This window comes from Mytilus trossulus, chromosome 13 (genome assembly GCF_036588685.1).
Source record: "Mytilus trossulus isolate FHL-02 chromosome 13, PNRI_Mtr1.1.1.hap1, whole genome shotgun sequence".
Lineage (NCBI taxonomy): Eukaryota > Metazoa > Mollusca > Bivalvia > Mytilida > Mytilidae > Mytilus > Mytilus trossulus.
The window spans coordinates 22355248-22382961 of NC_086385.1; the positions used below are offsets into that span (position 1 = coordinate 22355248).

General features: G+C 33.4%; 2 protein-coding genes across 2 annotated transcripts in view; one reads left to right on the forward strand and one right to left on the reverse strand.

Moving 5' to 3' along the window:
• Positions 1 to 11313, reverse strand: part of LOC134694877 (putative ankyrin repeat protein RF_0381) — a 20292-nt gene extending 8979 nt beyond the window's left edge. Inside the window, exons 1-2 of the mRNA XM_063555983.1 lie at positions 11021 to 11313; positions 5422 to 5628 (exon numbers count right to left, since the gene is read on the reverse strand). Coding sequence (XP_063412053.1) covers positions 5422 to 5628; positions 11021 to 11176 — 363 coding nt within the window. The 5' untranslated portion in view covers positions 11177 to 11313. The remainder of the gene's footprint in view (positions 1 to 5421; positions 5629 to 11020) is intronic.
• Positions 11257 to 27561, forward strand: LOC134694876 (dnaJ homolog subfamily C member 7-like). Its single transcript, XM_063555982.1, has 13 exons — positions 11257 to 11445; positions 14248 to 14372; positions 15191 to 15315; positions 15819 to 15932; positions 16572 to 16646; positions 17305 to 17423; positions 18462 to 18615; positions 19663 to 19827; positions 20517 to 20608; positions 23607 to 23680; positions 24488 to 24634; positions 25700 to 25855; positions 26789 to 27561. Exons 1-13 carry the CDS (start codon positions 11372 to 11374, stop codon positions 26929 to 26931), a joined length of 1563 nt encoding a protein of 520 aa, XP_063412052.1. The 5' UTR covers positions 11257 to 11371; the 3' UTR covers positions 26932 to 27561.
• The last annotated feature ends 153 nt before the right edge of the window (positions 27562 to 27714 follow it).

Below are 27714 nucleotides of genomic sequence, written 5' to 3' on the forward strand. Positions count from 1 at the left end.
AGTTGATACAGATGCTGGTAGAGTTCTTGTCCCTATGTATCATTGAGTTGATACAGATGCTGGTAGAGTTCTTGTCCCCTATGTAACATTGAGTTGATACAGATGCTGGTAGAGTTCTTGTCCCCTATGTAACATTGAGTTGATACAGATGCTGGTAGAGTTCTTGTCCCCCTATGTAACATTGAGTTGATACAGATGCTGGTAGAGTTCTTGCCCCCTATGTATCATTGAGTTGATACAGATGCTGGTAGAGTTCTTGCCCCCTATGTATCATTGAGTTGATACAGATGCTGGTAGAGTTCTTGTCCCCCTATGTAACATTGAGTTGATACAGATGCTGGTAGAGTTCTTGTCCCCTATGTAACATTGAGTTGATACAGATGCTGGTAGAGTTCTTGTCCCCCTATGTAACATTGAGTTGATACAGATGCTGGTAGAGTTCTTGTCCCCTATGTAACATTGAGTTGATACAGATGCTGGTAGAGTTCTTGTCCCCTATGTAACATTGAGTTGATACAGATGCTGGTAGAGTTCTTGTCCCCCTATGTAACATTGAGTTGATACAGATGCTGGTAGAGTTCTTGTCCCCTATGTAACATTGAGTTGATACAGATGCTGGTAGAGTTCTTGTCCCCTATGTAACATTGAGTTGATACAGATGCTGGTAGAGTTTCTTGCCCCCTATGTAACATTGAGTTGATACAGATGCTGGTAGAGTTCTTGTCCCCTATGTAACATTGAGTTGATACAGATGCTGGTAGAGTTCTTGTCCCCTATGTAACATTGAGTTGATACAGATGCTGGTAGAGTTCTTGTCCCCTATGTAACATTGAGTTGATACAGATGCTGGTAGAGTTCTTGTCCCCTATGTAACATTGAGTTGATACAGATGCTGGTAGAGTTCTTGTCCCCTATGTAACATTGAGTTGATACAGATGCTGGTAGAGTTCTTGTCCCCCTATGTAACATTGAGTTGATACAGATGCTGGTAGAGTTCTTGTCCCCTATGTAACATTGAGTTGATACAGATGCTGGTAGAGTTCTTGTCCCCTATGTAACATTGAGTTGATACAGATGCTGGTAGAGTTCTTGTCCCCTATGTAACATTGAGTTGATACAGATGCTGGTAGAGTTCTTGTCCCCTATGTAACATTGAGTTGATACAGATGCTGGTAGAGTTCTTGTCCCCTATGTATCATTGAGTTGATACAGATGCTGGTAGAGTTCTTGTCCCCTATGTAACATTGAGTTGATACAGATGCTGGTAGAGTTCTTGTCCCCCTATGTAACATTGAGTTGATACAGATGCTGGTAGAGTTCTTGTCCCCTATGTAACATTGAGTTGATACAGATGCTGGTAGAGTTCTTGTCCCCTATGTAACATTGAGTTGATACAGATGCTGTAGAGTTCTTGTCCCCTATGTAACATTGAGTTGATACAGATGCTGGTAGAGTTCTTGTCCCCCTATGTAACATTGAGTTGATACAGATGCTTGTAGAGTTCTTGTCCCCTATGTAACATTGAGTTGATACAGATGCTGGTAGAGTTCTTGTCCCCCTATGTAACATTGAGTTGATACAGATGCTGGTAGAGTTCTTGTCCCCTATGTAACATTGAGTTGATACAGATGCTTGTAGAGTTCTTGCCCCCTATGTATCATTGAGTTGATACAGATGCTGGTAGAGTTCTTGTCCCCTATGTAACATTGAGTTGATACAGATGCTTGTAGAGTTCTTGTCCCCTATGTAACATTGAGTTGATACAGATGCTGGTAGAGTTCTTGTCCCCTATGTAACATTGAGTTGATACAGATGCTGGTAGAGTTCTTGTCCCCTATGTAACATTGAGTTGATACAGATGCTGGTAGAGTTCTTGTCCCCTATGTAACATTGAGTTGATACAGATGCTGGTAGAGTTCTTGTCCCCTATGTATCATTGAGTTGATACAGATGCTGGTAGAGTTCTTGTCCCCTATGTAACATTGAGTTGATACAGATGCTGGTAGAGTTCTTGTCCCCCTATGTAACATTGAGTTGATACAGATGCTGGTAGAGTTCTTGCCCCCTATGTAACATTGAGTTGATACAGATGCTGGTAGAGTTCTTGCCCCCTATGTATCATTGAGTTGATACAGATGCTGGTAGAGTTCTTGCCCCCTATGTATCATTGAGTTGATACAGATGCTGGTAGAGTTCTTGTCCCCCTATGTAACATTGAGTTGATACAGATGCTGGTAGAGTTCTTGTCCCCTATGTAACATTGAGTTGATACAGATGCTGGTAGAGTTCTTGTCCCCTATGTAACATTGAGTTGATACAGATGCTGGTAGAGTTCTTGTCCCCTATGTAACATTGAGTTGATACAGATGCTGGTAGAGTTCTTGTCCCCTATGTAACATTGAGTTGATACATATGCTGGTAGAGTTCTTGTCCCCTATGTAACATTGAGTTGATACAGATGCTGGTAGAGTTCTTGTCCCCCTATGTAACATTGAGTTGATACAGATGCTGGTAGAGTTCTTGTCCCCTATGTAACATTGAGTTGATACATATGCTGGTAGAGTTCTTGTCCCCTATGTAACATTGAGTTGATACAGATGCTGGTAGAGTTCTTGCCCCTATGTAACATTGAGTTGATACAGATGCTGGTAGAGTTCTTGTCCCCTATGTAACATTGAGTTGATACAGATGCTGGTAGAGTTCTTGTCCCCTATGTAACATTGAGTTGATACAGATGCTGGTAGAGTTCTTGTCCCCTATGTAACATTGAGTTGATACAGATGCTGGTAGAGTTCTTGTCCCCTATGTAACATTGAGTTGATACAGATGCTTGTAGAGTTCTTGTCCCCTATGTAACATTGAGTTGATACAGATGCTGGTAGAGTTCTTGTCCCCTATGTAACATTGAGTTGATACAGATGCTGGTAGAGTTCTTGTCCCCTATGTAACATTGAGTTGATACAGATGCTGGTAGAGTTCTTGTCCCCTATGTAACATTGAGTTGATACAGATGCTGGTAGAGTTCTTGTCCCCTATGTAACATTGAGTTGATACAGATGCTGGTAGAGTTCTTGTCCCCTATGTAACATTGAGTTGATACAGATGCTGGTAGAGTTCTTGTCCCCTATGTAACATTGAGTTGATACAGATGCTGGTAGAGTTCTTGTCCCCCTATGTAACATTGAGTTGATACAGATGCTGGTAGAGTTCTTGTCCCCTATGTAACATTGAGTTGATACAGATGCTGGTAGAGTTCTTGTCCCCTATGTAACATTGAGTTGATACAGATGCTGGTAGAGTTCTTGTCCCCCTATGTAACATTGAGTTGATACAGATGCTGGTAGAGTTCTTGTCCCCTATGTAACATTGAGTTGATACAGATGCTGGTAGAGTTCTTGTCCCCTATGTAACATTGAGTTGATACAGATGCTGGTAGAGTTCTTGTCCCCTATGTAACATTGAGTTGATACAGATGCTGGTAGAGTTCTTGTCCCCCTATGTAACATTGAGTTGATACATATGCTGGTAGAGTTCTTGTCCCCTATGTAACATTGAGTTGATACAGATGCTGGTAGAATTCTTGCCCCCTATGTATCATTGAGTTGATACAGATGCTGGTAGAGTTCTTGTCCCCTATGTAACATTGAGTTGATACAGATGCTTGTAGAGTTCTTGTCCCCTATGTAACATTGAGTTGATACAGATGCTGGTAGAGTTCTTGTCCCCTATGTAACATTGAGTTGATACAGATGCTTGTAGAGTTCTTGTCCCCTATGTAACATTGAGTTGATACAGATGCTGGTAGAGTTCTTGTCCCCTATGTAACATTGAGTTGATACAGATGCTGGTAGAGTTCTTGTCCCCTATGTAACATTGAGTTGATACAGATGCTGGTAGAGTTCTTGTCCCCCTATGTAACATTGAGTTGATACAGATGCTGGTAGAGTTCTTGTCCCCTATGTAACATTGAGTTGATACAGATGCTGGTAGAGTTCTTGTCCCCTATGTAACATTGAGTTGATACAGATGCTGGTAGAGTTCTTGTCCCCTATGTAACATTGAGTTGATACAGATGCTGGTAGAGTTCTTGTCCCCTATGTAACATTGAGTTGATACAGATGCTGGTAGAGTTCTTGTCCCCTATGTAACATTGAGTTGATACAGATGCTGGTAGAGTTCTTGTCCCCTATGTAACATTGAGTTGATACAGATGCTGGTAGAGTTCTTGTCCCCCTATGTAACATCAGCTGTCAATAATCAGTACTTTGGCACCGATTTGTAATATTCATACCTTTTTTTTGAATTCTTAGTTGATACATTTAACCTAATGTGGGTTTTGCTAATGTTTTTACATCTTTTTTGGTCATATAGTTTCTCAAACATTCAAATATATATTGAAATTTTTTTAAAAGATCTGCCATTCTGGGTGAAGGAAAATTAAGAAAATCGATGTCAATGCACACAATTTATAAAATGTTAGTTCTATTTTCTAGCACTTGGGTCATATTTGCTGCTAATCCCCAGTGATCAAAAGACATTGCTTCAGCACATTCATAATTGTAACATTCATACTTTTCTAAATTTCTTCAATGATTAATTTTGAAATCATAAAAAAACTTAAGTTCAAAGTCTCTCAGACAAAGTTGACCTTGCGCATGTTGTTGCGGGGATTATGCTATTCCTTTTAGTCATATAGTTAAGGAAGATTTCAAGTATCTAAATATATGCTTTGCTTTCAGATTTAATTGTTCCTGAAGAAATTCATCGAACTCTAAATGCATCAAGCTTACAGAGTAATTTTCAGTATTCTACTCAATCAGCATTTAATATCATGCACCTATTATGGGAATAATCTCACTCAAGTGAAGCAGACAAGTTATTTTACATAAAAATATTTTTAGGTAACATTAATTCTAAATAACCAATACAGCTAAGCATGCTTAAGCTGGCTACATTAAATTTTTGAAATAAATAATAATAGTGTAACCTAAATTTGGAACTACATTTTACAAAATAGATTGACAGCTGTTTTGGTTATTGTAAACCAACTTATTTTCGCGGATACTTTATTTCGCGTTTTACCCTTTCTTGACCACTTCGCGGCTATTTAATTTCGCGATTTTCTTATTTCCTAGATGAAGTTTAATATGGAAAGATCCATGGTTTACATATTTTTGCGGCGATTTATATTCGCGTTATTTTTCTACTCACGAAAGTCGCAAAATTAAATCGCACGCAAAAATAAGTTGGTTTACAGTATTGTTTGAATGGGATTAAGTCTATCCTCAATATATCCACCAATCAAGGTATCTACATAGATATGAAATCAGTGTACTAACAATATCAACAATTATAAGATTAAAGGAAAAAGTAAATAACTTTGAAAGGATGCTTTTTTACTTTATCTATCACACACCTTACCAAAGTTTGAACATTAACTTCTGCTCCATAGTTCAGCAATTCTTTTACAATATCTGTATTCCCAGTATGGCCCATTCTTGATGCTACATGTAAACATGTTCTGTTGTCTTTAGTTTTAGCATTCACATCAGCTTTTGCTTGGAGGAGTAATTTTATAATAGACAATTTACCACCAGCTACAGCATCATGTAAAATAGTTCCACCAAACTACAAAATGACAAAAAATTAAAATGTATACAAATGACAAAAAAAACAAGAAAAAAAATTGTAAATGTTTCTTGCTGCTGTATTAAGTATCAAAATGTAGTTTGATTGCCAAATACTAAGTAAAAAAATAAAATATAAATATGTTAGGTGATGAAGTTTCTGCCAAAGTTATAAAACCTTTAACCCCACTCTGTAAGTCCAAAACTTAAATTGCAATTGTTTGATGCTGCCTACCTACTTACCAAAAAACATTTATTTACATCATTTCAAATGTTCAAGGGGAAAAATTACAAAATTTGTAAATAGATGTATGGACCTTATGCTGATGAAAGTTTCTATGGCTGTTTGATTTCAATCATTCAATTTTAAGGTTAATATAATATGTTTAACTTTCTATTTAACAATATATAAGAATGACTTTTTGTGGATCAAATGATTTACCTTTGTTTCACTTTCAATCAATGTTGAATGTTCACATTATTTTCTTATAATAGCCTAACATGCATCAATCATGCATAATCCATCTCTAGCTAAGGGGTTAAATTGAAGTGCACATGAATATGGATTCAATGAGGTTGAATTATTCACTTGCAAGTGAATAACTCATCATAAATATTTCTTAGCTTATTTTGACAACATTGAACCATACTGGCTTCTAATAGGAAATTATTATTTCACTTTTTAACTTTCATTAATGATTGAACAAAAGAAATCAGAATTGTAATTCAGTTAATTTATTTTCCAGAAATTATTAAATACTAGAACACACCCGCGAAATCGCGGGCATTCAGAGTGTATTTGAAAGGATCATGAGGATGTAAAGTGTTGTAGGAAGAATTTTGTTAAAGATTTTATGACTTGAGAATTTCAGGAAAAGTATCAAAAGTCATAGGTATACTTAGGGACAGGAAAATGTGTTTTTTTAACCCTCCTCCTTTATTTCAAATCGTGGGCATTCAGAGCGTATTTGAAAGGATGTAAAGTGTTCTAGGAAGAATTTTGTAAATGATATAATGACTTGAAAATTTCAGGAAAAGTATCAAAAGTCATAGGTACTTGGGGACAGGAAAATGTTTTTTTTTAACCCTCCTCCTTTATTTCCAAAATTCCCCGGCATTTTTTGTTTTCTATAGTAATTTCATTATGAACATACATTTAGTGTACATGTATTATGAACATTCTAGTCAGGAGCCTGTAGTTCAGTGGTTCAGTGATATTTGTTTTTCGTTCATTTTTTGTACATAAATAAGGCTGTTAGTTTTCTCATTTGAATTGTTTTACATTGTCAGTTCGGGGCCTTTTATATCAGACTATGCAGTATCGGCTTTTGTTTATTGTTGAAGGCCGTAAGGTGACCTTTGAATGTTAATTTCGGTGTCATTTTGGTCTCTTGTGGAGAGCTGTCTCATTGGCATTCATACCACATCTTTTTTTGTAAAACATTTAGTGACTTGAGAATTTCAGAAAAGGTATCAAATGTCATAGGTAATTTGGGACAGGATAATTGTTTTTTCTAGCCCGGCTCCTCCTTTTTCTCTATTAATTTTAATGACACATGAATAATTTTAGCGCTTATCTGTGTATTATGAACATTCATTAAAGGGGGAGTCGGGGCAGAAGCGAATTTATGGGGCCCCCCCCCCCCCCCCCCCCCCCCCCTTTTCTAGAAAATAATTGGTTGCTTATATAGGGAATCACTGAAGCATGACCGGACTTAAAAACATGAAATACCGAGATTCTGAATTTATTTTACAAATTAAATATCACGACATCCCGAAATTCGAAAAAATAATTCCCGGATCCCGAAATGGTCAATCCTGAAAATTCGATCTTAAAAACACCCGTTCCAGACGTTCCGGAAGTGTATTTTCTTTTTACAGTCAATTCTCAGTTTAATGATTGATCCACAGAGGTCATTGATATATTATTCAGACCCTCTCTATCATATAAACCCTTTGACTGCTGTGGATAGTAAACTTTTAAATATCACGACATCCCGAAATTCGAAAAAATAATTCCCGGATCCCGAAATGGTCAATCCTGAAATTTCGATCTTAAAAAAACACTCGTTCCAGACGTCCCGAAAGTGTAATTTCTTTTTACAGTCAATTCTCAGTTTAATGATTGATCCACAGCAGTCATTGATATATTATGCAGACCCTCTCTATTATATAAACCCTTTGACTGCCATGGATAGTAAACTTGAAAATGATATCAGACAGAAAATACACTTTATTCGCAGTATATGTATTTGTTTCAAAGTAAAAAGAAAAACGCAAACCGGAGGTCTTATCTGACATAAATTTCGTCCAATGACGGATATAAGACAGAAAATACACTGTATTCGTAGTATTAAAGTATGTTTAAAGTATACAGAAGAACGCAAACCGGAAGTCTAATCTGACTTAAAATTTCGACCAATGACGGAAACATATCCGGACGTCTTTTTTCTCGTTTTTCACCCAAAATAACTCAATCTGAATAATCATATGAATGGATGACAAATGCGATTATACACTGTACCCATAGGACACAGAGGCATGATGATTAATTTATTGTGGAAAGAAGAGAAGCGACACCAAAAATGAGGTCTTCTCGTTTAATAGTATAGATACATGTATGTTGATATGAATAAATCTGATATTAACAGACAACTCGGCCCAGAAATAAATCAGACCAAGTAGAATCAGACGGAATATGACAACTTAGACTGTCTGCAATGACAGCTCAGACAAAGATTCAAAAGAGGATTTGTCCTAGTATATAAATAATTATAAATTTTTACATGACAATGACATTTTGGCATGTTGCTGAATTGGAAACAATGATAAAAAAAATAATGTTTAATGTGAATACAATTATTTTTTCTATTCTTTTATACATACACAAAATGTACATGTATTGTTCATAAGTAAAAACAAAACATAAACATAAGAGTTTGTGCTTTTTATAAAACAAGTTTTGGGAATTATTAGCTTACTCTGATGTCCGACGGCTGTTTTGCCAGGCAAGCCGGGGCCATGGGACGTCAGAACTCGTCCCTTATCAAAAAGTGGATATTTGTCCACCCATAATAGATGCGCTGCTTTGTCGCTTCTGGAGCCGACTGAGGGCCTTGGAATTATATAAATCGGGCTTCAATCTGTTCATTTTTCATTTATCTCTTCATTTATGTAAGTTTCGCTAACCTTTATTTTTCTATATTTGAGCAGTTTTTACAGAGACCCATCAATTTATGCATTTTGACTTTCACTTTCAAATGGACGTCAAGTTACGAGAGAGTTTGTGGCCTCGAGACTCAAATATGCAAATATTTATATTTTTTTACCTCCTTCATAGGAGATCGATGTTTTATATTTAGAAGCAGGAAATCTGTAATTAGCATTTAGTTTCAACCACGATAACAATCCGAAGCTCTCGGACATTTAGGTAACTTGTGTCGTAAATGAATGATTTGTTACATAATGGTCATTTGCACTGTTTTCTCGTGGTCACGTAATAATCTTTGAAAATGAAAGGCAAAATGCATAAATCGAGCGATGAAGCAACAATCTATTTTGGGTGGGCAAATATCCACTTTTTGATAGGGGACAAGCACTGATGTCCCACTGCCCCAGCTTGTCTGGCAAAACAGCCGTTGGACATCAGAGTAATCTCGGACTAGGGAAATATAGACTTTAAAAAAAATCTTGCATCTTTTGGGGATATTAATCAAGGAAAGTGGAAGGATATCATGTTTACTGGAAGTGGTGCAGCCTAGTAAAAAAAGCAAACAGAAAGTAGGAAAAAAATGTTTTGACTTCAGGATTGCCTAACTTTTTATTCTTCGTGGCAACACCCCCTTTTTTTCCCAATTAAATCACAATTTCACATTAGTACATACATGATATGAACATGATTTTTTTTTCTATGTAGCATTTTTTATTTTTTTTATTTTCAAAGATCAGCTGTTTTTCATGTAAGCCTATGGAGCAGTCAATTACAAGACTGCAACCTAAAGTATCAGTGGTAAATCTAGAAATTTTCATAAGTGGGGACCCACTTGCTGCCTAAAGGAGGGCCCGCTCCCGTCACGCTTCAGTGAATCCCCATATAATCAACCATTTCTTTTTCAGAAAAGGGCACCCCTTATATTAAGTGTCATTTGAAACCTTTGATATCACTGATTGTTATATAAATTGTCTTTGATGGATTAATAATGAGAATAACATTTTCTCAAATAAAAATAGTCAGCTTGGATGGGTAAAATTCAGTTTGAAATATAAAAAATAAAAAAGGATGGGTAAAAACACTGATGACAAGTGATCAATGTACAGCAGTGTGACTGTGTTTTTATATTTATCAATAAATGTTTTTATAAATAAAAACCCTATTAAAATTCCCTTTTTTAATGATAATACAATTTATGTGCACTTGGTGAATGTTGATGACTATGACAAAATCATTCTGAAAATATTATAAGAACGGCAATCTGGCCTGCAAGTTATATAAAAAAAAACATAAAGGTAACAATAATATAAACTGCATATTGCCTTCTATTGTTAATAAATAGAAAGAAAATATCTCCTGATTCTGATCATATGGGTGATGCCTTATATCTAGCCCAAATAACCCCACAATTGACGTTTTTAGACTTTTGTGACCCTATTTATAGTCAAAAGATTTTTTTTTTCTTCTCGAAAAAGTCCAGAGAATTCCGAAAGAAATGATGAACTATAAAAAAAATTTCATAGATGAATGATAAGTACACCACCGAAAGGATAAACTTGAATTTAGTGCTCCTTTAAAGGAGGAACTTGCATAAAAACAAAAAAAATGAGTGACATGACTGACATTTCGTCTGCAACCACTGCTGAAGTAATTGAAGTAAAAAACAAACTTGTGCATCTTATTTTCCTATGAAAATGTGTTTGAGATAAAGATTAATGTATATTTTATCATTCTAGACTGTTGTCATTGATTTCTTCTGCAAGATATATCAATAAAGTGCTGTTTGGAATTGCGTCCATATGAGGCTCTCTTGACCCTTAAAACAAGGTCAGGCAAATCTTACTAAAGTATCCTAACGTGAATAAAAATTTATGTGGGATATGATGCAAAATGGAAAGCCTTCATACATCTTAAATTCTATGGTATTAACAATTCAAGAAAAGTGGTCTACATAAAAAAATATTAATCACAGCTCAAAAATCGTTCGTAATTGTGTCCAATGAGGAACACGCAACACTGACTATACTAAAAAATAGAAAGCAGGACGAACGGACTCGGGGCAAACAATTATTTGGGCGAACTGACACAAGGGCGAACCAGAATCAGGGCGGACGGACCCGGATTCCTCCCCCTCCCCACCTTTGCCTCTGTATTGAATAGACTGAAAGTTTGAGGAGGTTACCCAGAGTTTTTGCTGTCGAATAGCAAGAACACCTCCTTTCACTAGCCTTCTGACAGCTGTTTCATCACCATCTTTCACTGCGCGTTTCAATTTATCTTCATCTTCCTGTTTTTCTTTGTAAGAATCGTTATCCTGAAATTTACGTTTTCTCTGCATTTTTTTTCCTCGCTGTATATTTGGATTGTAACTGACATATCAAATCTCTCCTGTATAAAAGCACTTGACTGAGGTAGTTACAGAAGCTTGTTCCCTGTATTGAATCAGCATTTCTTGCTACCTAATACTGACGGGAATACAAACAAATAAAAAGTAACCAGTTTGTTCACAAATCTCACGAGACCAACAACAATCATGACGGACGTGGATACGATGGAAGTTGACCCTCAACCAACTGAAGACGAAGTAGTCGATTTAACAGAAGATAGGTATACAAAATTGACTATACATGTGTCAAGAAATAATTATTTATTTGATTTTTTCAATTAGGTTAGCAATAACTTGTCTTATGTCAGATATTTTGACGGTGTTCCCCAAAAATGTCTGAGCGTGTTTTCCGAAAAAGCCCTTTCGTTTATGGTGAATTGGATATATTTCTTCCCTTTTTACAATGTAAAGTGTATTAAAACCTATATAATGTTCAATTAGTTAGAACGTGTAAATTCATTCATTCAAAGATTATTATTAAATGCAAGAAATAGAGAACTTGCTTCGCTTTTCCAGAAACAAATGACGTCATGGAACACCGGGAATCCCCAAATAGAACTTTCTGGAAATCTTTAATTTATTTTTAGACTACTATTTTAAAAGGGGGAGGTTGAACTGTTAGTATTGGGGAAAATTGGGAAAAATGATTGAGTTTATCAAATGCCAATTTAAATAAAGTGTTTAGTCTCATTGATTTTGGTTACCAATTGTTTTTTTTACTACACTACATGCATAATTCGCTATTTGAAAACCTGAAGGGCTTGACCTGAGAACACAGGCACTTGTTTCCATCCATTGGAAGAACCACTATCAACGTATATTCTCGTAAATATACGTGGATAGTGGTTCTTTCAATGGATAGAAACAAGTGCCTGTGCCTGAGAATTTGAAGCACTAGATTTTTGTCGAGCCTTCGACTTTAGTCGAAAAAGCGAGACTAAGCGATCCTACATTCCGTCGGCGTCGGCGTCGTCGGCGGCGTCAACAAATATTCACTCTGTGGTTAAAGTTTTTGAAATTTAAATAACTTTCTTAAACTATACTGGATTTCTACCAAACTTTGACAGAAGCTTGTTTATGATCATAAGATAGTATCCAGAAGTAAATTTTGTAAAAATAAAATTCCATTTTTTCCGTATTTTACTATAAATTGACTTAGTTTTTTCTGCGGGAAACAAAACATTCACTCTGTGGTTAAAGTTTTTAGAATTTTAATAACGTTCTTCAACTATCCTGGGTTTGTACAAAACTTGGACAGAAGCTTGTTTATGATCATAAGATAATATCCAGAAGTAAATTTTGTGAAAATAAAATTTTATTTTTTCCGTATTTTACTTATAAATGGACTTAGATTTTTCTGCAGGGAAACATTACATTCACTCTGTGGTTAAAGTTTTTAGAATTTTAATAACTTTCTTAAACTATCCTGGGTTTGTACCAAACTTGGACAGAAGCTTGTTTATGATCATTAGATAGTATCCAGAAGTAAATTTTGTAAATAAATAAATCTATTTTTTCCATATTTTACTTTTAAATGGACTTAGTTTTTCTGCTGGGAACCATTACATTCACTCTGTGGTTAAAGTTTTAAAATTTTAATAACTTTCTTAAACTATCCTGGGTTTGTACAAAACTTGGACAGAAGCTTATTTATGATCATAAGATTGTATCCAGAAGTAAAGTTTGTAAAAAGATAACTCCGTTTTTTCTGTAATTTAATTTTAAATGGACTTACATTTTCTTACAATCATAAAATAGTAACAAGAGGAATATTTTTATTGATTTACAGCAAAAATAGGCGAGACACTGGGTTCCGTGGAACCCTTACAAATTTTTTTAATGTCAAACAACAATAACTTTTCATTGTGGCATCAGTTGTTTTCTAGTATGACGTTAGTCCAAATAATTATGACGTCTGGCAAGGCTATTTTATTATTTTTCTGGGACGCCTTCCTACGACGTCGTAGAAGGCGTCCCAGAAAAATAATAAAATAGCCTTGCCAGACGTCATAATTATTTGGACTAGTATGACGTTAGAATTTTTAAGAACTTTTATGATGTCTAGTAATGGCGGTCAAATAACATGTATAGCGATGCTGTTTGTCCGTCATTACAGGACTTGACACAGATTCTCTGAAATTTTGATGTCATACTAGAAAATATCTAACACCACAATGGGAAAGTGATTGTTTTTGACATCAATAGTTCAAGAGGGACAGATTCTCGGTTCTGACAGCTAGGAATAGCGATAAGGTGTATTATTAAATAATGCATGAACTATTTGGCACTGGACATTTGTGTCTTTAGTGATGCAAGAAACCCTATTTATTTATTTAAAAACCTGATAAGCAGTTTATGATTTGAAGAGCTTTTAGAACATGGTATGTAAAATATAAGAACTCAACTGTTGTAAAATTTAATTCTGCTGAAAGCCCTCCGTCAGATTATTAATAAAGGCATCATCGGAGTTTATTAGTAACAAATAAATTACAAATTAAATGATTTATTCAACTGCACTAAAACTTTTGGTATGTTCACTCTAAATGAGGATGAAATACTTGCAACTGGAAAATAATCAATTTCTGTCAAATTTAATCATGTTAATTCACATGTTACAGATTAAATTTGCAATTATGATAATCATCAGCAACCAGCATTAAACAAACACATGCTAATAAATGTCAATTTTCCCTGCTCACTAAATTGCTGTAAATTAAACATTATTGATTTCCTTTTGGACATATATGTCATGTATTAGTGCTAAAAGATGTGAGACGTTCTGTCGTTAAATAGTGGACACGTTTTTGGCAATTGAATAGTATGGACACATTTAGGGGAATCAGTGGTGGTGGTAAGGGGGGGGGTGTGGGGTGTGGAGGAGGACATGTTTGGAAGTGTTCGAAGATGTTTGACCATTTACTGTATTGCTATTTGGAAATTTGTTCCGCTTGCTTATTTTCAGAGCCATCTGATAGAATTTGACAGAATGCATGAGTATGACAAATATCAAATATTATTTTCAGTTCTGAACCAGAAATACCAGAGCCTGATCCAGAGGTCCTGGCAGAAAACAAGAAGGAAGAAGGGAATACATATTACAAACAGAAATTATACCAACAAGCCTTGTCATGTTACTCAGATGCAATAAGTATGTATTATTGTACTGATAATTTTAACGCTTGTGGAGAAAAGTAGATTGTCTGAGATTGGTATACAAAATGTTTAGCTACTGCTACACAAAGTGACATTCTTTATTTTTGATTTACAAAGGAAGAAATGTAATTGGAAATTTTGATAGATGGAAAAAGACCCAGAAATATTTGATACAATGAAACATCTTGATTTAATTTCTTGAACAAAAATTTAAATTACAATCAATGAAAGTTTTTTTAAGAAATACTAACTTAAGACTGATTGGCAGGCAAAGTGATCACTATATAAAAACAAGGAGATGATTGCCAATGAGACAACTATCCACTAAAGTTCAAATAAAATGAATATATTCAATTACAGGCAACAGTACAACTTTCAACAATGAAATAATCCCATACTGTATTAGACTACTGTAAATTCAGAAATTATTGTGAGGTTTTTATTATTGCGAATAACGTGACAGAGTTGTAAACACTATAATTTAAACTTGCATTTTGTAATATTTTAACTGAATAAGCATGACTTTTCCCCAAATCGTTAAAATTAAAATCGCATTTAAGTTGAAATTGACAAAATCGCAATAATAAATGCACGCCATAATTTCTGAATTTCTGAATTTACTGTATATAGATTACCCCTGACATGATTTATCAGTTTTAAGTAATGTATTTTATATATACCAAGCTATTTCCTGTCTTGTGGTACAATAAATTGGTACATCTTATTAATATAAGAAGGTGTATTAATTCAGCTATAAATATTGCTTTTACACTACATAACAGTTACATTTAATTCACTGTATATGATTTTCAGATCTATGTCCAAAGTTTGCAGCATACTATGGAAACAGAGCAGCTACATATATGATGTTAAGTAAATACAAAGATGCATTAGAAGATGCACGACAGTCTGTCAAATTAGACGATGCATTTGTTAAGGTAAAAACTTGTACATAATTAGTCTTTCTTACTGATACATGTAGATGTTTAAAACTCATACTATGTACAATAGTGTTGTGCAGCTAGTGGTATCAGTACCTGAATTACATTCTTTAAAGTTGTTTAGTATATTCAAGCACAAGCACATGCAACTCAAACCATTTAGTATGAAAATAAAGAGATGTGATATGATTGCCAATGCTCAAGATTAAAAGTTTAAGAAGCCAAGCACACTTAACATTTGTGAGTATCCAAACTATAAGGACTATCACAATATATCAGAATAAGCAACACTCACTAGGGTCATCTTTTACTGATCCAATGTTTCATGTATTATTAGCAATGATAAGTAAACGTTTAGTTTTATCAGTGTAGTATTCAGAAAGGAACTCTGATCAGATTTACATTGTTTACAAAGAAATTACCCCATAAAAGTTTACAACTTACATGTATAATAAATCCTAAATTTCCAAGTTACATGTATAACTGATTTCTTTTTATAGGGATATATGAGGGAAGGAAAATGTCATTTAGCACTGGGAGATACCATGGCTGCAGAAAGATGTTACAAAAAAGTTTTAGATTTGGAAAAGGGGAATAAAACTGCACAAGAAGATGTAAGTTTGTGACTTGACTGAATGAAAACTGGATATTTTTCTTTTTGTGGATACAAAGTTTGATTGATGAAAACTTACTATTTGTGGATTTGATTTTGTCAATTGGCCACAATCTGCAAACAAGCCTATAGAAAATGTGCATAAGTTCTGTTAGTGATTACCAATATTGATGGATTGAGAAAAACTAATGTTTTGTAGATAATTGATTTCGTGGATTTGTCAAAGCCTACAGAATTTTTTTTTGAATATTTAAATTTTTGGTTTATAATAAGCTAAACCCATGAAATCAATCCATGAATAAAAACCAATCTGCAGTATTTGAATCAGCTTCAAATTATTTGTTGTTCAATGACGAGAGTAATGGGCTACACGTTTTTTTAAATAATACATATGACAATGTATGAAATGCAGGAAATTTTGTATACACACTTGTCTATTGTTGAAGACTTTAGATATGTTGACCTCTTGATGTCTTTGGGTTGCTCCACTGTTCTTCTCATCATTTTCTTTTATTCACTTTGAAAACTTATATCAACATAAGCAACATTTAGTCCATTTATCTTAAAAAACATGGTTTCTAGTAGAGACTCTCTACTAGCATTATTTCTATCCCTGACAATATCTGTTAATCTTTTGTAGTTAAAATCAACAAGTGCAGTAAGAGAATATGAAACTATGGCAGAAACAGATTTTACAAAAGGAGATTTTAGAAGGGTAAGTTTTGTTATTCATCAGATTTTTATCTTTATATTGTTATATGATTTCAAAGTGTTAAGATTGTAAATCAGGGTTTTTACTCAGGATTATTGAAGGTATTATTATATTTGTCTATGGCAAGTTTCTAGAATTCATAATTTTTCTTCCTATGACAAAATAGAGATTGGATTACAAAACATTGGTACATAACTGGGGGTTCTTACTAAGGATTTTTGAAAGACTCATAAGTTTTGTTCATGGCAAGTTTGTATTATATCTCTTCCTATGACATGTATGATATAATAGAGCAAGGAAAGTACATCATATTAAGTTTATTTTGAAAGTTTTGTTATCAAATGATGATATTTGTGCTCAGTTCATACAATCTTGATGCATTTTTGATTCACCTGTTTTGAAAATGATGAGTCCCAACAGATTTTCATGAGTCAATGACTTGTGGACACACCTTTGAACAAAATGGTTTAAAAGTACTGTAGACTGCAGTTTCATAATAAGGAGATAACATTACATTAAATTTAACTAAATCTTTTAAGTTAGCCTTTGGAGGAACAATATAGGTAGCTTATATGGTCCTACAATGAACTTCTGAATAGTAAAGTCAATCTACGACCATTTCGAGTATTATATCAAGTGTTATAAAACATTTATTTTATAGGCTGTGTTTTGTATGGACCGATGTATAGAAAGATGTCCAGCATGTCACAGATTTAAAATCAAGAAAGCAGAAGCATTAACATTGTTAGGTAGATACCAGGAAGCACAGGAATTAGCTAAGTATGTGGAGGTTTTATTCACCAGGTTTCATTTCTTTAAGTTGTATATGTAAAAAAGTAAAATCACAAAAATACTGAACTTAGTGGAAAATCAATTCGGAAAGTCTTTAATTACATGGCAAAATCAAAAATCAAAAACGAATGGACAAGAACTGTCATATTCCTGACTTGGAACAGGCATTTTCAAATGTAGAAAATGGTGGATTAAACCTGGTTTTATAGCGCTAACCCTCTCACTTTGATGACAGTCTCATCAAATTCCGTTATATTTACAATGGTGCATGAACTAAACAGACACAATAAATAAAATAGTCAAAATATGGGTACAGCAGTCATCATCTGTAGGCCAGACATATTTATTGATATGGTAAATATTAAGATAAATGAGTTTTCATTTTAACAAAACCAAAAAAATCAAAATTAGATACTCATGACCATGCTCACATTCAATCAAGTAAGTTGGCTAATGTGATGTAATGAGATTGAGACAAATATTAGTAGTGCTTTTCCATCCAACATTTCTGAAAATGACTCCTAGGTAACTTTTGAATAACTGAATGAGAGAAGATACTTAGCCAGCAATGTAAAAGGTGGTACAAACATTATAAAATACTGTAAACAATACATGAACGAGATAAATTTAAAGCAATACAATGTATATACAAATGTTTTTGCACACAAAAATCATCAGTTTGTCAAATTGTATTCCCTATGAATGTTATATAAGGTTAAAAGAATGGAATTAATCAATTCTTTTTTGTAAGGTGTGTACAAAAAGACCTAACACCACTTAAGGCCTTAAAATTCGACGAATGTGTCTTTCATAGCATAACACAGAAGGCTTTTAAAGATAAATTTGTTGGTTGTAATTTAAAAAAATAAAATATATTTACAATTTCTCTCAATAATGAAATGCATTTTCCTGGTCAACACAAAAAAGATAAGGTTTTGCCAATGTCTTCTTTTCTTTAGAAGTCTTTTAACTCATTTCTGCTTGAATAAACCCGGGTTTAATACTTGCTCTTTTTCTATCGTTCAGTGATATGTTACAAAGAGACAGTTTAAATGCAGATGCTATTTATGTACGAGGAATGTGTTTATATTATAATGACAATGTAGACAAAGCATATCAACATTTTCAAAAAGTTTTACGACTAGCACCTGATCACAGTAAAGCAAAAGAAATTTACAAGGTATGTACATGACTGAAGATAACATCATAAGAAAAAGTGGTACTGTTCAAAACTGTAGCACCATCCACAAATATATGTGTATGCCTTGATTTGATAGTAGGTGACCCATATAAGCTTAAGGTTAAATAAATGATTGGTTTAATGTAGTTCACTAAGATTCTTTTACAACAATATAGAGGCTTTTTCAATTAATAGATTCAACAAAGCCAAAATGTTTAACCAAGCCAAATTCTTGATGTGCCTATCCCAAGCCAGGAGTCTGTATTTTAGTGGTTGTCTCATTGCTGTTGTCATATTGTTTTACATTATTTATTTTAGCCTAAATCAAGCATTTGGTTATTTCTTTTGAATTTTGTTACATTTTGTGAATCTGGGTCTAATAATGCTGTATATGTACAAGAATGTTGCTGTACATTGTGGAAGGCCTATATAATAATCCAATTGGAAATCATACACACTTCTTATTTATGGCTCTTAAAGCCTCAGTTAAAATTTTCAACAATCTGAATTATGTTTATTTTCTCAGTTTGGGATGGTTGGGAATACATTCAATGCCAATGCAATTTTGTTATTAGTTTATGTGTTGTATGCCTCTGCTGCAGAGGAGGGGGCATTATGTTTTACCCTTGTCCATCTGTATGTCTTTACATTCTGGAATTGGGATTTCTGTTTTCTAACTTTAGTTTGCCTCCACCAAATTTTATGAAACTTAAACACAATGCTTATTACCACAATACACAGATCAAGTTTAAATTTGGGTAGTGATACTTTTACTACCTAGAGTTATGTCCCTTTTTAAATGGAAAAACTGCTTAATTTTTCCTTTCTGTCATCTAGCTTAAATTTGCCTCATCCTATTATTGTGAAACTTATACACATTGCTTATTACAACAAAACTCTGATCTAGTAAGAATATTTGTAGCAGATTTAAAAAAAAATAAAGTTATGTCCCTTTATAACATTATTTACAAGTGAGTGCATCATCTGTGGACACGTTCACCATTTATTTACTTAATTAAAATGAATAGTATGTTCTCTCTCTTTCAGAAAGCAAAAGCACTAAATGCCAAGAAAGAAGAAGGAAACAAAGAGTTCCGAGCAGGACATTTACAGGCAGCTTATGATTTATATTCTGAAGCTCTTGCCATCGATCCCTTTAACAAATTCACAAATTCTAAATTATATTGTAACAGAGGCACATGTAGTGCAAAGGCAAGTTAAATTTCATCTTAAACAGCTACTAACATATATTTTACTTGTTTTAGTATAAAAAAGGCTTTTTGTCACTGCTTGGTTAAGAAAGTTCATTAAGCTGATTCGAAAATAATATTTTAACAGATATGAATTAAATTTTTTCAGAGAAGAACTATAAATGAATAGAGTAAATTATGGCCATAACGTTCAATGGTTCAACTTTGAATTGCCTTTTCCTAGAACTGTCCAACTAGTTTATATTTAGAATATATAGAAAACATTAGCAGTAGTCAGTGTGTGATATGTCTTAAATCTTTGAGAAAGGAGTTTTGAAAGTTTTACATGAGAAAAAAGAAGAACCCATAAATAAATAATTCATTTCTTGTATTGGTATACTTAACTAGACTGGGGTGTTTTGGGCGTTATGAGGATAAAAACTTGCACATCATAGAAATATCTGAAGTATTGTCTTGAGTGGCTTCAATGAAGATGCATTTTCAACTGCTACAGGTATATTAAATGAAAATGTTTATCATCCAGATTGTCTTACAGTTTAATGATTTATAATGGATATATATGAAGCTATCAAATAATGAAATATCTTCTTTTTGAATTATTCATGGTAAAAATCTTAACAAATTAGGTAAAAAATATGCAAAAGAGAAAAAAGTTAATGTTTTAATTATCTTTCAAACTTATTTTTACAGCTTGGTAAATCTCAGCAATGTATAGACGACTGTACAAAAGCTGTAGAATTGGACGATACCTATCTTAAAGCATATTTACGGAGAGCTAGAAGGTAAGTCACAATTGTACAGTATAAAACATAATCTATAAGACAACAGGTTCTATCAGTTACCTTTTTATTCTTATCACATCTTGCCTTTTATCCTTGTCCTGACAATGTTCCCTACAACTTTCTAGTTATAAAGTTTGTGGTTTTAGATTGTCATATATTGAGTCAGCATGTCGCTCATGTTGTTGTGAACTACTTCACCCGCCCTAGATCAAAGTCTGTGGATCAAACGACTTGCTTATATATCTTTGGTGGTTTTGCGGGTTTACACAGTTATTAAAGTACATCCAGTATTTTATGATTATAAATAAGAAGATGTGGTATGAGTGCTAATGAGACAACTCTCCATCCATTTCACAATGTATAAAAAGTAGACAATTATAGGTCAAAGTAAGGTCTTCAGCACTGGGTCACACAGAACAGGAAGCAATAATGGGCCCCATAATGACTAGTGTAAAACAATTCAAACAGGGAAAACAACCACTTATGATCAAATGACATCTACTAAACAATAGGCTCATCACTTTTAATGGTGAGACTAAGACAATGAATCAGCTAGTCAGAGGTCATGTGACAGAAAACAGGTGGAAGTTTATACCTATTTGGGGCACCAGGAACAGGGAAAACAGCTCTTGATAATGTTAGAGAATATATTACTCTGGATTCATTATTATTTGTTGGATTGCTATTTTTATGGATTTGAAGGGAACAGGGGAATCACAAATTAAAATGTTCAACGAATAACAAATTATATTTATCATGAATATAGGTCTGTTTGCAGAGTTCGACAAATCACAAAATTAATTATCCACAAACATGCAAATTTTCCTTAACGAATAAATGAATCCAAAGTAATGGGAATATGTAAAATTAATTTTAACATATTTAAAACAACCAGTTCTGTAAGCTACCAATAAGGCCACACCAATTTGATTCCTTGTTCGACGGACCCGCCCGCACCTATTTTTTTCAAAACAGATTTTTTTTATTTTTATTATATTCCCGCTCCCCGCATCCGGAAATTGAATCATGTCCATTTCCCGCACCGTTTTTTTTGTAAATATTATATAAAGATCTCAACATTTGTTTTTTAAAATCACAGTCTAGCCTTTATATTACGATTTTAAACCTATCAGCACCCCACAACACTGTAAATATCTGCGAGAATATTTGTTTCAGCATGAAACCAATTTATTCCACGCGGGAGTGCTCCGATATAAATAGAAATACCAGTACAGAACAAAACGTTGGTTTCTTTCCCCCTAACTTATATTCCCTATAAAAAAAAAGTTCGTTGTTTAAAATAAAGAACAAAGAACTTCTGAAGGATTTGCCTTAAATTGCAATTATAATGTATGGTGACGGTCATACCCGCTGCAGGTTTGTGCACCTGTCCTGGTTGATTCAGAGACCTGTCGTTCAGCAGTTATCGTTTGTTGATGTGCCGTTCATTGGTATTTTCCCGTTTGGAAATATAATTTAGATCGTTGGTTTTCCTGTTCGAATTGTGTACAATACTAAGTTGTGGTCCCTTATAGCTTGCTGGTTGATCTTGATCAAAGCACTGTGTAAAAGGCCGTACTTTGACCTATGTTTGTTATTATCAGGTTGGGACCAACCCTCCCTCAGACAAGGGCCTTGAAGGGGTCATTTTACCATGTTTACTGTCTGTTCAGTCTATTGTAGAAAAGAAAATAGAAATACTAAGGATTTGTACAGTGCTACTATACAAAACCTTTGACAACTTAGAATTTTTTACTCAAAAAGAGGAAAAATACATTATATTTTAAACACTTTTCTAAAAGAGGGATGGGTCCACTTATTTTGAATAATATTAAACTGTTAAAGTAAATGTGTTAACATGGTTAAAGTCCAGGAATATTACATAATTCTTGGACATGTTTTGACCATTTAATACCAAATATTATAGTTCTTTGGGAAAATATAAGCCCTTTTGTACTTTAAGTGTTTTTACAAAAAAAATATATTATAACTTTAATATTTTGACCCCTCATAAAAGGGATATTCATAACATTAAGGGGTTGTTCTGAACCTGATTATGACTTGGATGGAGAATTGTCTCATTGTCATTCACACATACCATGGAAGTATTATATTGTCAATATAATACTTCCATGCACATACATAGACCAGATTTAATTATTCAATTATTTCTTGTTGAACAGGGAAAAATACTTCATAAATTAAAGAAATATCAAGGTACAAGTGATAAATCAAGTTTTAATATAGTCAAAACCTACTATTTTATGTTTACAAAAAAAAAATATAATCGCTCGCCTTTACTTTTTAAGCTTCGCCTCAAAAATTTGCAAATTAAATATTTTTTTATTAAAATTTTCAAATCGCTCGCTCGCCCCAATTTTTGGAGTCCAAAAATCCGTAGAACAAGAAATTAAATTGGTGTGGCCTAAATTCTTTGTTTTTTATCCTTTTACTGACAATGTTCCCTACAACTTTCTAGTTATAAAGTTTGTGGTTTTAGATTGTCATATATTGAGTCAACATGTCACTCATGTTGTTGTAAACTACTTCACCCGCCCTAGATCAAAGTCTGTGGATCAAACGACTTGCTTGTATATCTTTGGTGGTTTTGCAGGTTTACGCAGTTATTGAAAAACATCCAATATTTTATGATTATGAATAGGAAGATGGGGTATTAGTGCCAATGAGACAACTCAATCTAAGTCACAATGTATAAAAAGTAAACAATTATAGGCCAAAGTATGGCTTTCAACATGAGCCTTGGCTCACATCAATGGTCTAATAAAAAACCCACCTAGAAAGCACTGAAAAACAGGCTCCTCACTTGTAACAGTGAAAATACCTGAGTTAAAAATTAAATGTCTTTTAAAGAACTAAATCTATGATCTGACCCTTGTACTAAATATAACTGGTAATCCCTATGCCTGTACTGATCAGTTCGTCCTAAAAAGGGCAAACAATAAAGGTTCATCTTAGAGATGTCTGGAATTTGTTTCAGTTATATGGATATGGAATTATATGAAGAAGCTGTTCGTGATTATGAAAAAGTAAATAAATTAGACAGAACTCGAGGTTAGTATACAAAGTACAGTAGGACCTGAATGAATTGAATTTCCAAAAGGAATGAAAATATATTGTGGTTTTAATTTAATGATAAGGCTGTAAGATCTTGATGCAAATGTTAAATGTAGCAAAGTTTCTGTTAAGATAGAATGCTCTGAGTATTTTTTTTTTAGAAGTTTATCAATTTTTCTCATTTTAGATTTCAGAAATTAAAAAAAAAATTATCAAGTATTTTTTGGGGGGATCAATATTCAACAGCATAGTGTATTGCACTTAAGCAAAAAACAGGGGTAAAATTTCTTTTGGGAGAGGGCAGGGTCCATTTCCCAACAGCATAGTGTATTGCACAGAAGCAAAAAATTAAATATAAATTCAAATCATATTACCAATTTGAAGTTCTATGACTACAGTTATTCTATGTCAGAAACCTACTTTAAAGCGGGGTATTTTTGCAAATAGAACAAAATTGTGAAAATAAATCTCACCAATTTATAAGAGTACAGCCAAAGGTATTGATAAAAGAATTGAATACGTCAAAATAACAACCACCAAAATATTTTGTATACCTCATTCAATGAAAATTGCGAAATTTTACACCAGTGAAAATAACCTGCTTTACAGTGTTATGTGTCAAAAATTAAGTTACAATCCAAACCTGTATCAAGTGAGAATATTGTGTCCATTTTGGCACCAACTTTTCAGGGTTGGACATCTGTGGTTGTATCGATCAGCTGCACTCATCGAAGCAATTTATTGTCCTTTGTTGAAAATATTTTCTTCTATATATAATTTTTCATGATGTATTTTATTTTTCAGAAAATAAAAGATTATTACAAGAAGCAAAATTAGAATTGAAAAAGAGTAAACGAAAAGACTATTATAAGTTGTTAGGTGTAAATAAAACAGCGACAGATGATGAAATTAAAAAAAGTTACAGAAAACGAGCTTTAGTACATCATCCAGGTATGTAGAGAATCCCTGTATGGGCTATTCCATTGAAATGTATGTTAAAGGGTAAGAAGCAAAGTTATTAATTATAAAATGTGGATCATAAGTCTTTTTTCGGTATGTGTATATTATGATTATGCAAAATTATTTAAAAAAATGGTTATTGGTTGTAGGGATATTTTGAAAGTCCCTTCTTACCCTCCCACATACATTGTAATGGAATATCCCTAATTGTTTTAGCTTTGGTTTCATATTCAAATGTTAGGCTGGCTAGGGCCTATTGGAAGTTAATATGAGAAGTGCCATATTTTATGTTATTTTATTCTTTACAGAAAGTGAATTAAATAAGTCGAAAAAAAAGGGGGTGCTCAAAATTTTACTTTTAAACAGGTATGTAAAGGGGACCATTTTTCGATGAAATGAGAGGGAAAATAGAGGTGTTGACATATTTTTATCGGATATCAAAAAATGTTCCATGACACTTGGTCCAAAACTGTAATATACATAGCTTATATATAGCTTGAAAGAAGGAGCAAATAAAAAACATAGGTCACCAATAAGGGAGAAAAAGTTTTTGCCTTAAAACCCAAATTTTGCTCTGAAAATGGTGATAATGGGTGAAATGTCATTTAGAGCCATTAACAGACACACATTATAACGAAAATATCCTTTTAGTGACATAACTACAATGATTTTACATTTCTAATTATTAAATCAAAATATTAAAAAAAAAAATATTGAATTTAATTCAAATACTTTTCGTGTGCATTGTAATTCATGCATGAAATTATGCCCAGTTGAATAGTCCTGATCCACCTTAATATAATGACAAGATCTTATAATGAGGCTTTTAAAGAGGCTTTTGCAGTTTTGCACCAACTTCAAGAGGTTTTGTTAAATGTTCTTAAGTAAAAAATATTAATACTGATATCTGACAGTGTGATGTCATTTACTATCATCTGAAGGATATAATTACTTGAAGTATTATACTTTTTCATGTTCTCATTTTAGGGTCAAGTATGAGGTCTTATCATAACTTTTCTTGTCCACATTGATGAATGTATAAATTTTACATTGCAGATCGTCACAGTCATGACACACCTGAAAAACAAAAAGATGAAGAAAAAATATTTAAAGAAATCGGTGAAGCATACAGTGTTTTATCTGACCCTAAAAAGAAAGAACGTTATGATAGTGGTGCTGATATAGATGATTTAGAGGGTGGTGGAGGATTTGGTGAGTAAGATTTGTTGAAATATACAAATTTAAAGGGTCTTAATATAAAATTAAAAGAAGCCGTTATGTTTGTAGTTTGAATTGTTTTACATTGTCATTGGTCAATTAAGAGCCTTCTATACCTGACCAGGGTTTTGCTGATTGTTGAGGGCTTTTGTTATTCAAATTCTATGTTATTCTAATATGATGTGCTTCTTTCACATTGTGAACAAACCCATGCTCTTAATCCAATAAAATTGGTTTGCACCTGCGTATATTGACTTCTTTAGAATAATGAGTTTTATCAAAATAATATATTTTCTAACTTTAAAACACTTTCAAAATCTTAAATGGTGCACATGATGTTACTAATTCATTTATTTACTAATTCACTCTAATGTGTTGCATTCCAAAATTGACATATTTGACCTAGATACAGCAACTGTTCATGCTGGCTGTTCAAACTCCTCTCACAGTGCCAGACGTTTGCTTCTTTACAAACAAAAAAGGGAGGTTCATGGAAGAGCCTACACAAACGCTTTTACACTTATACTTATTGGACATAGAAATTACCTTAATTGTCCTATTCAGAATCAAAATAATTAATGCAAGCTATACTATATTGTAGTTTTTACATGGGTAAGCATTATGGTTGTGTTATTTTAGCCCTCAATTTTGCTCGGGCAAAAATAATCACGAATATAATGCCTACCCATGTTTAAACTCCAATAAAGTATAGCAAAATTCTACTTGGTTATAAAGGGAGTGGAAGCTTATGGTGCTCTCTTTTGGCTCCAAATCTAAAGTCCATTGTTTTAGTGGAAAGTTGTCTTATTGGCAATCTTACCACATCTTTTTAAATTTATAAGTGGTATATTTAAGAAACAAATGTACAAATTAATTTTTCATTGATCTTGAATTGTGTTTTTAACCAAAAAAATATTATTATTTCAGATCATATAGATCCAAATATGATATTCCAGCAATTTTTCGGAGGAGGAGGAAATGGCTTTTCCTTCGGTGGCAACAGTGGTGGTCACAGTCACGGAGGAGGAGGAGGAGGTTTTCCAGGAGGATTTAGTTTCCAGTTTGGATAAGAATTATCAGCTAATTAATTCTTTGAGGAGTTTTAAGAACTGTAAAGATATGATATAAACGAAAAACAATTTTATTTAAGAATACATGCTGTGTGTGTGTGATATTTTCTGAAGAGTACAAGAATACATTAAATTTTGAAATGTATTCTTGTGTTGTGATTGGTTAATATTTAGCCAATAACTTATGAATACATGAGATATGTCTAACTTCTTGAAATTTAATGTATTTAGACTTTTTGAGTGCATTGAATTTTTTGGAATGTGTCCTGTTGAGTGAAGGGGTGTTTCCCTAATGAATGATGTTTACGATAAGATAATTCACCAATGAATTATGTATACATGCTGTATGTTTGAGATTTTGTAAGGTACAAACCTCCTGTTCTGTAACTGGTTAGATATTTCAGATAAGTTCTGTATATATGCTGTATGTACATGTACCTGTATACATGCTGTGTGTCTGAATACATGCCATGTGTCTGTATACATGTTGTATGCATCTGTATACATGTTGTATGTGTCTGTACACATGCTGTGTGTATGTATACATGCTGTTTGCATATGTAAACACACTGTATGTGTCTGTATACATACTGAGCACTTCTGTATACTTGCTGTGTGTGTGTGTGTGTGTGTGTGTGTATACATGCTGTATGTGTCTGTATATATGCTGTATGTGCCTGTATACATAATGAGCACATCTGTATACATGCTGTTAGTGTGTATACATGCTGTATGTGTCTGTATACATGCTATGTGTGTGTATACATGTTGTATGTGTCTGTT

Coding starts and splice junctions, on each gene's coding strand:
- LOC134694876 (XM_063555982.1), top strand. CDS start 11,372: ATGACGGACGTGGATACGATGGAAGTTGACCCTCAACCAACTGAAGAC. Junction 15,933..16,571: donor ATAAAACTGCACAAGAAGAT/GTAAGTTTGTGA, acceptor AATCTTTTGTAG/TTAAAATCAACAAGTGCAGT. Junction 16,647..17,304: donor CAAAAGGAGATTTTAGAAGG/GTAAGTTTTGTT, acceptor TTTATTTTATAG/GCTGTGTTTTGTATGGACCG.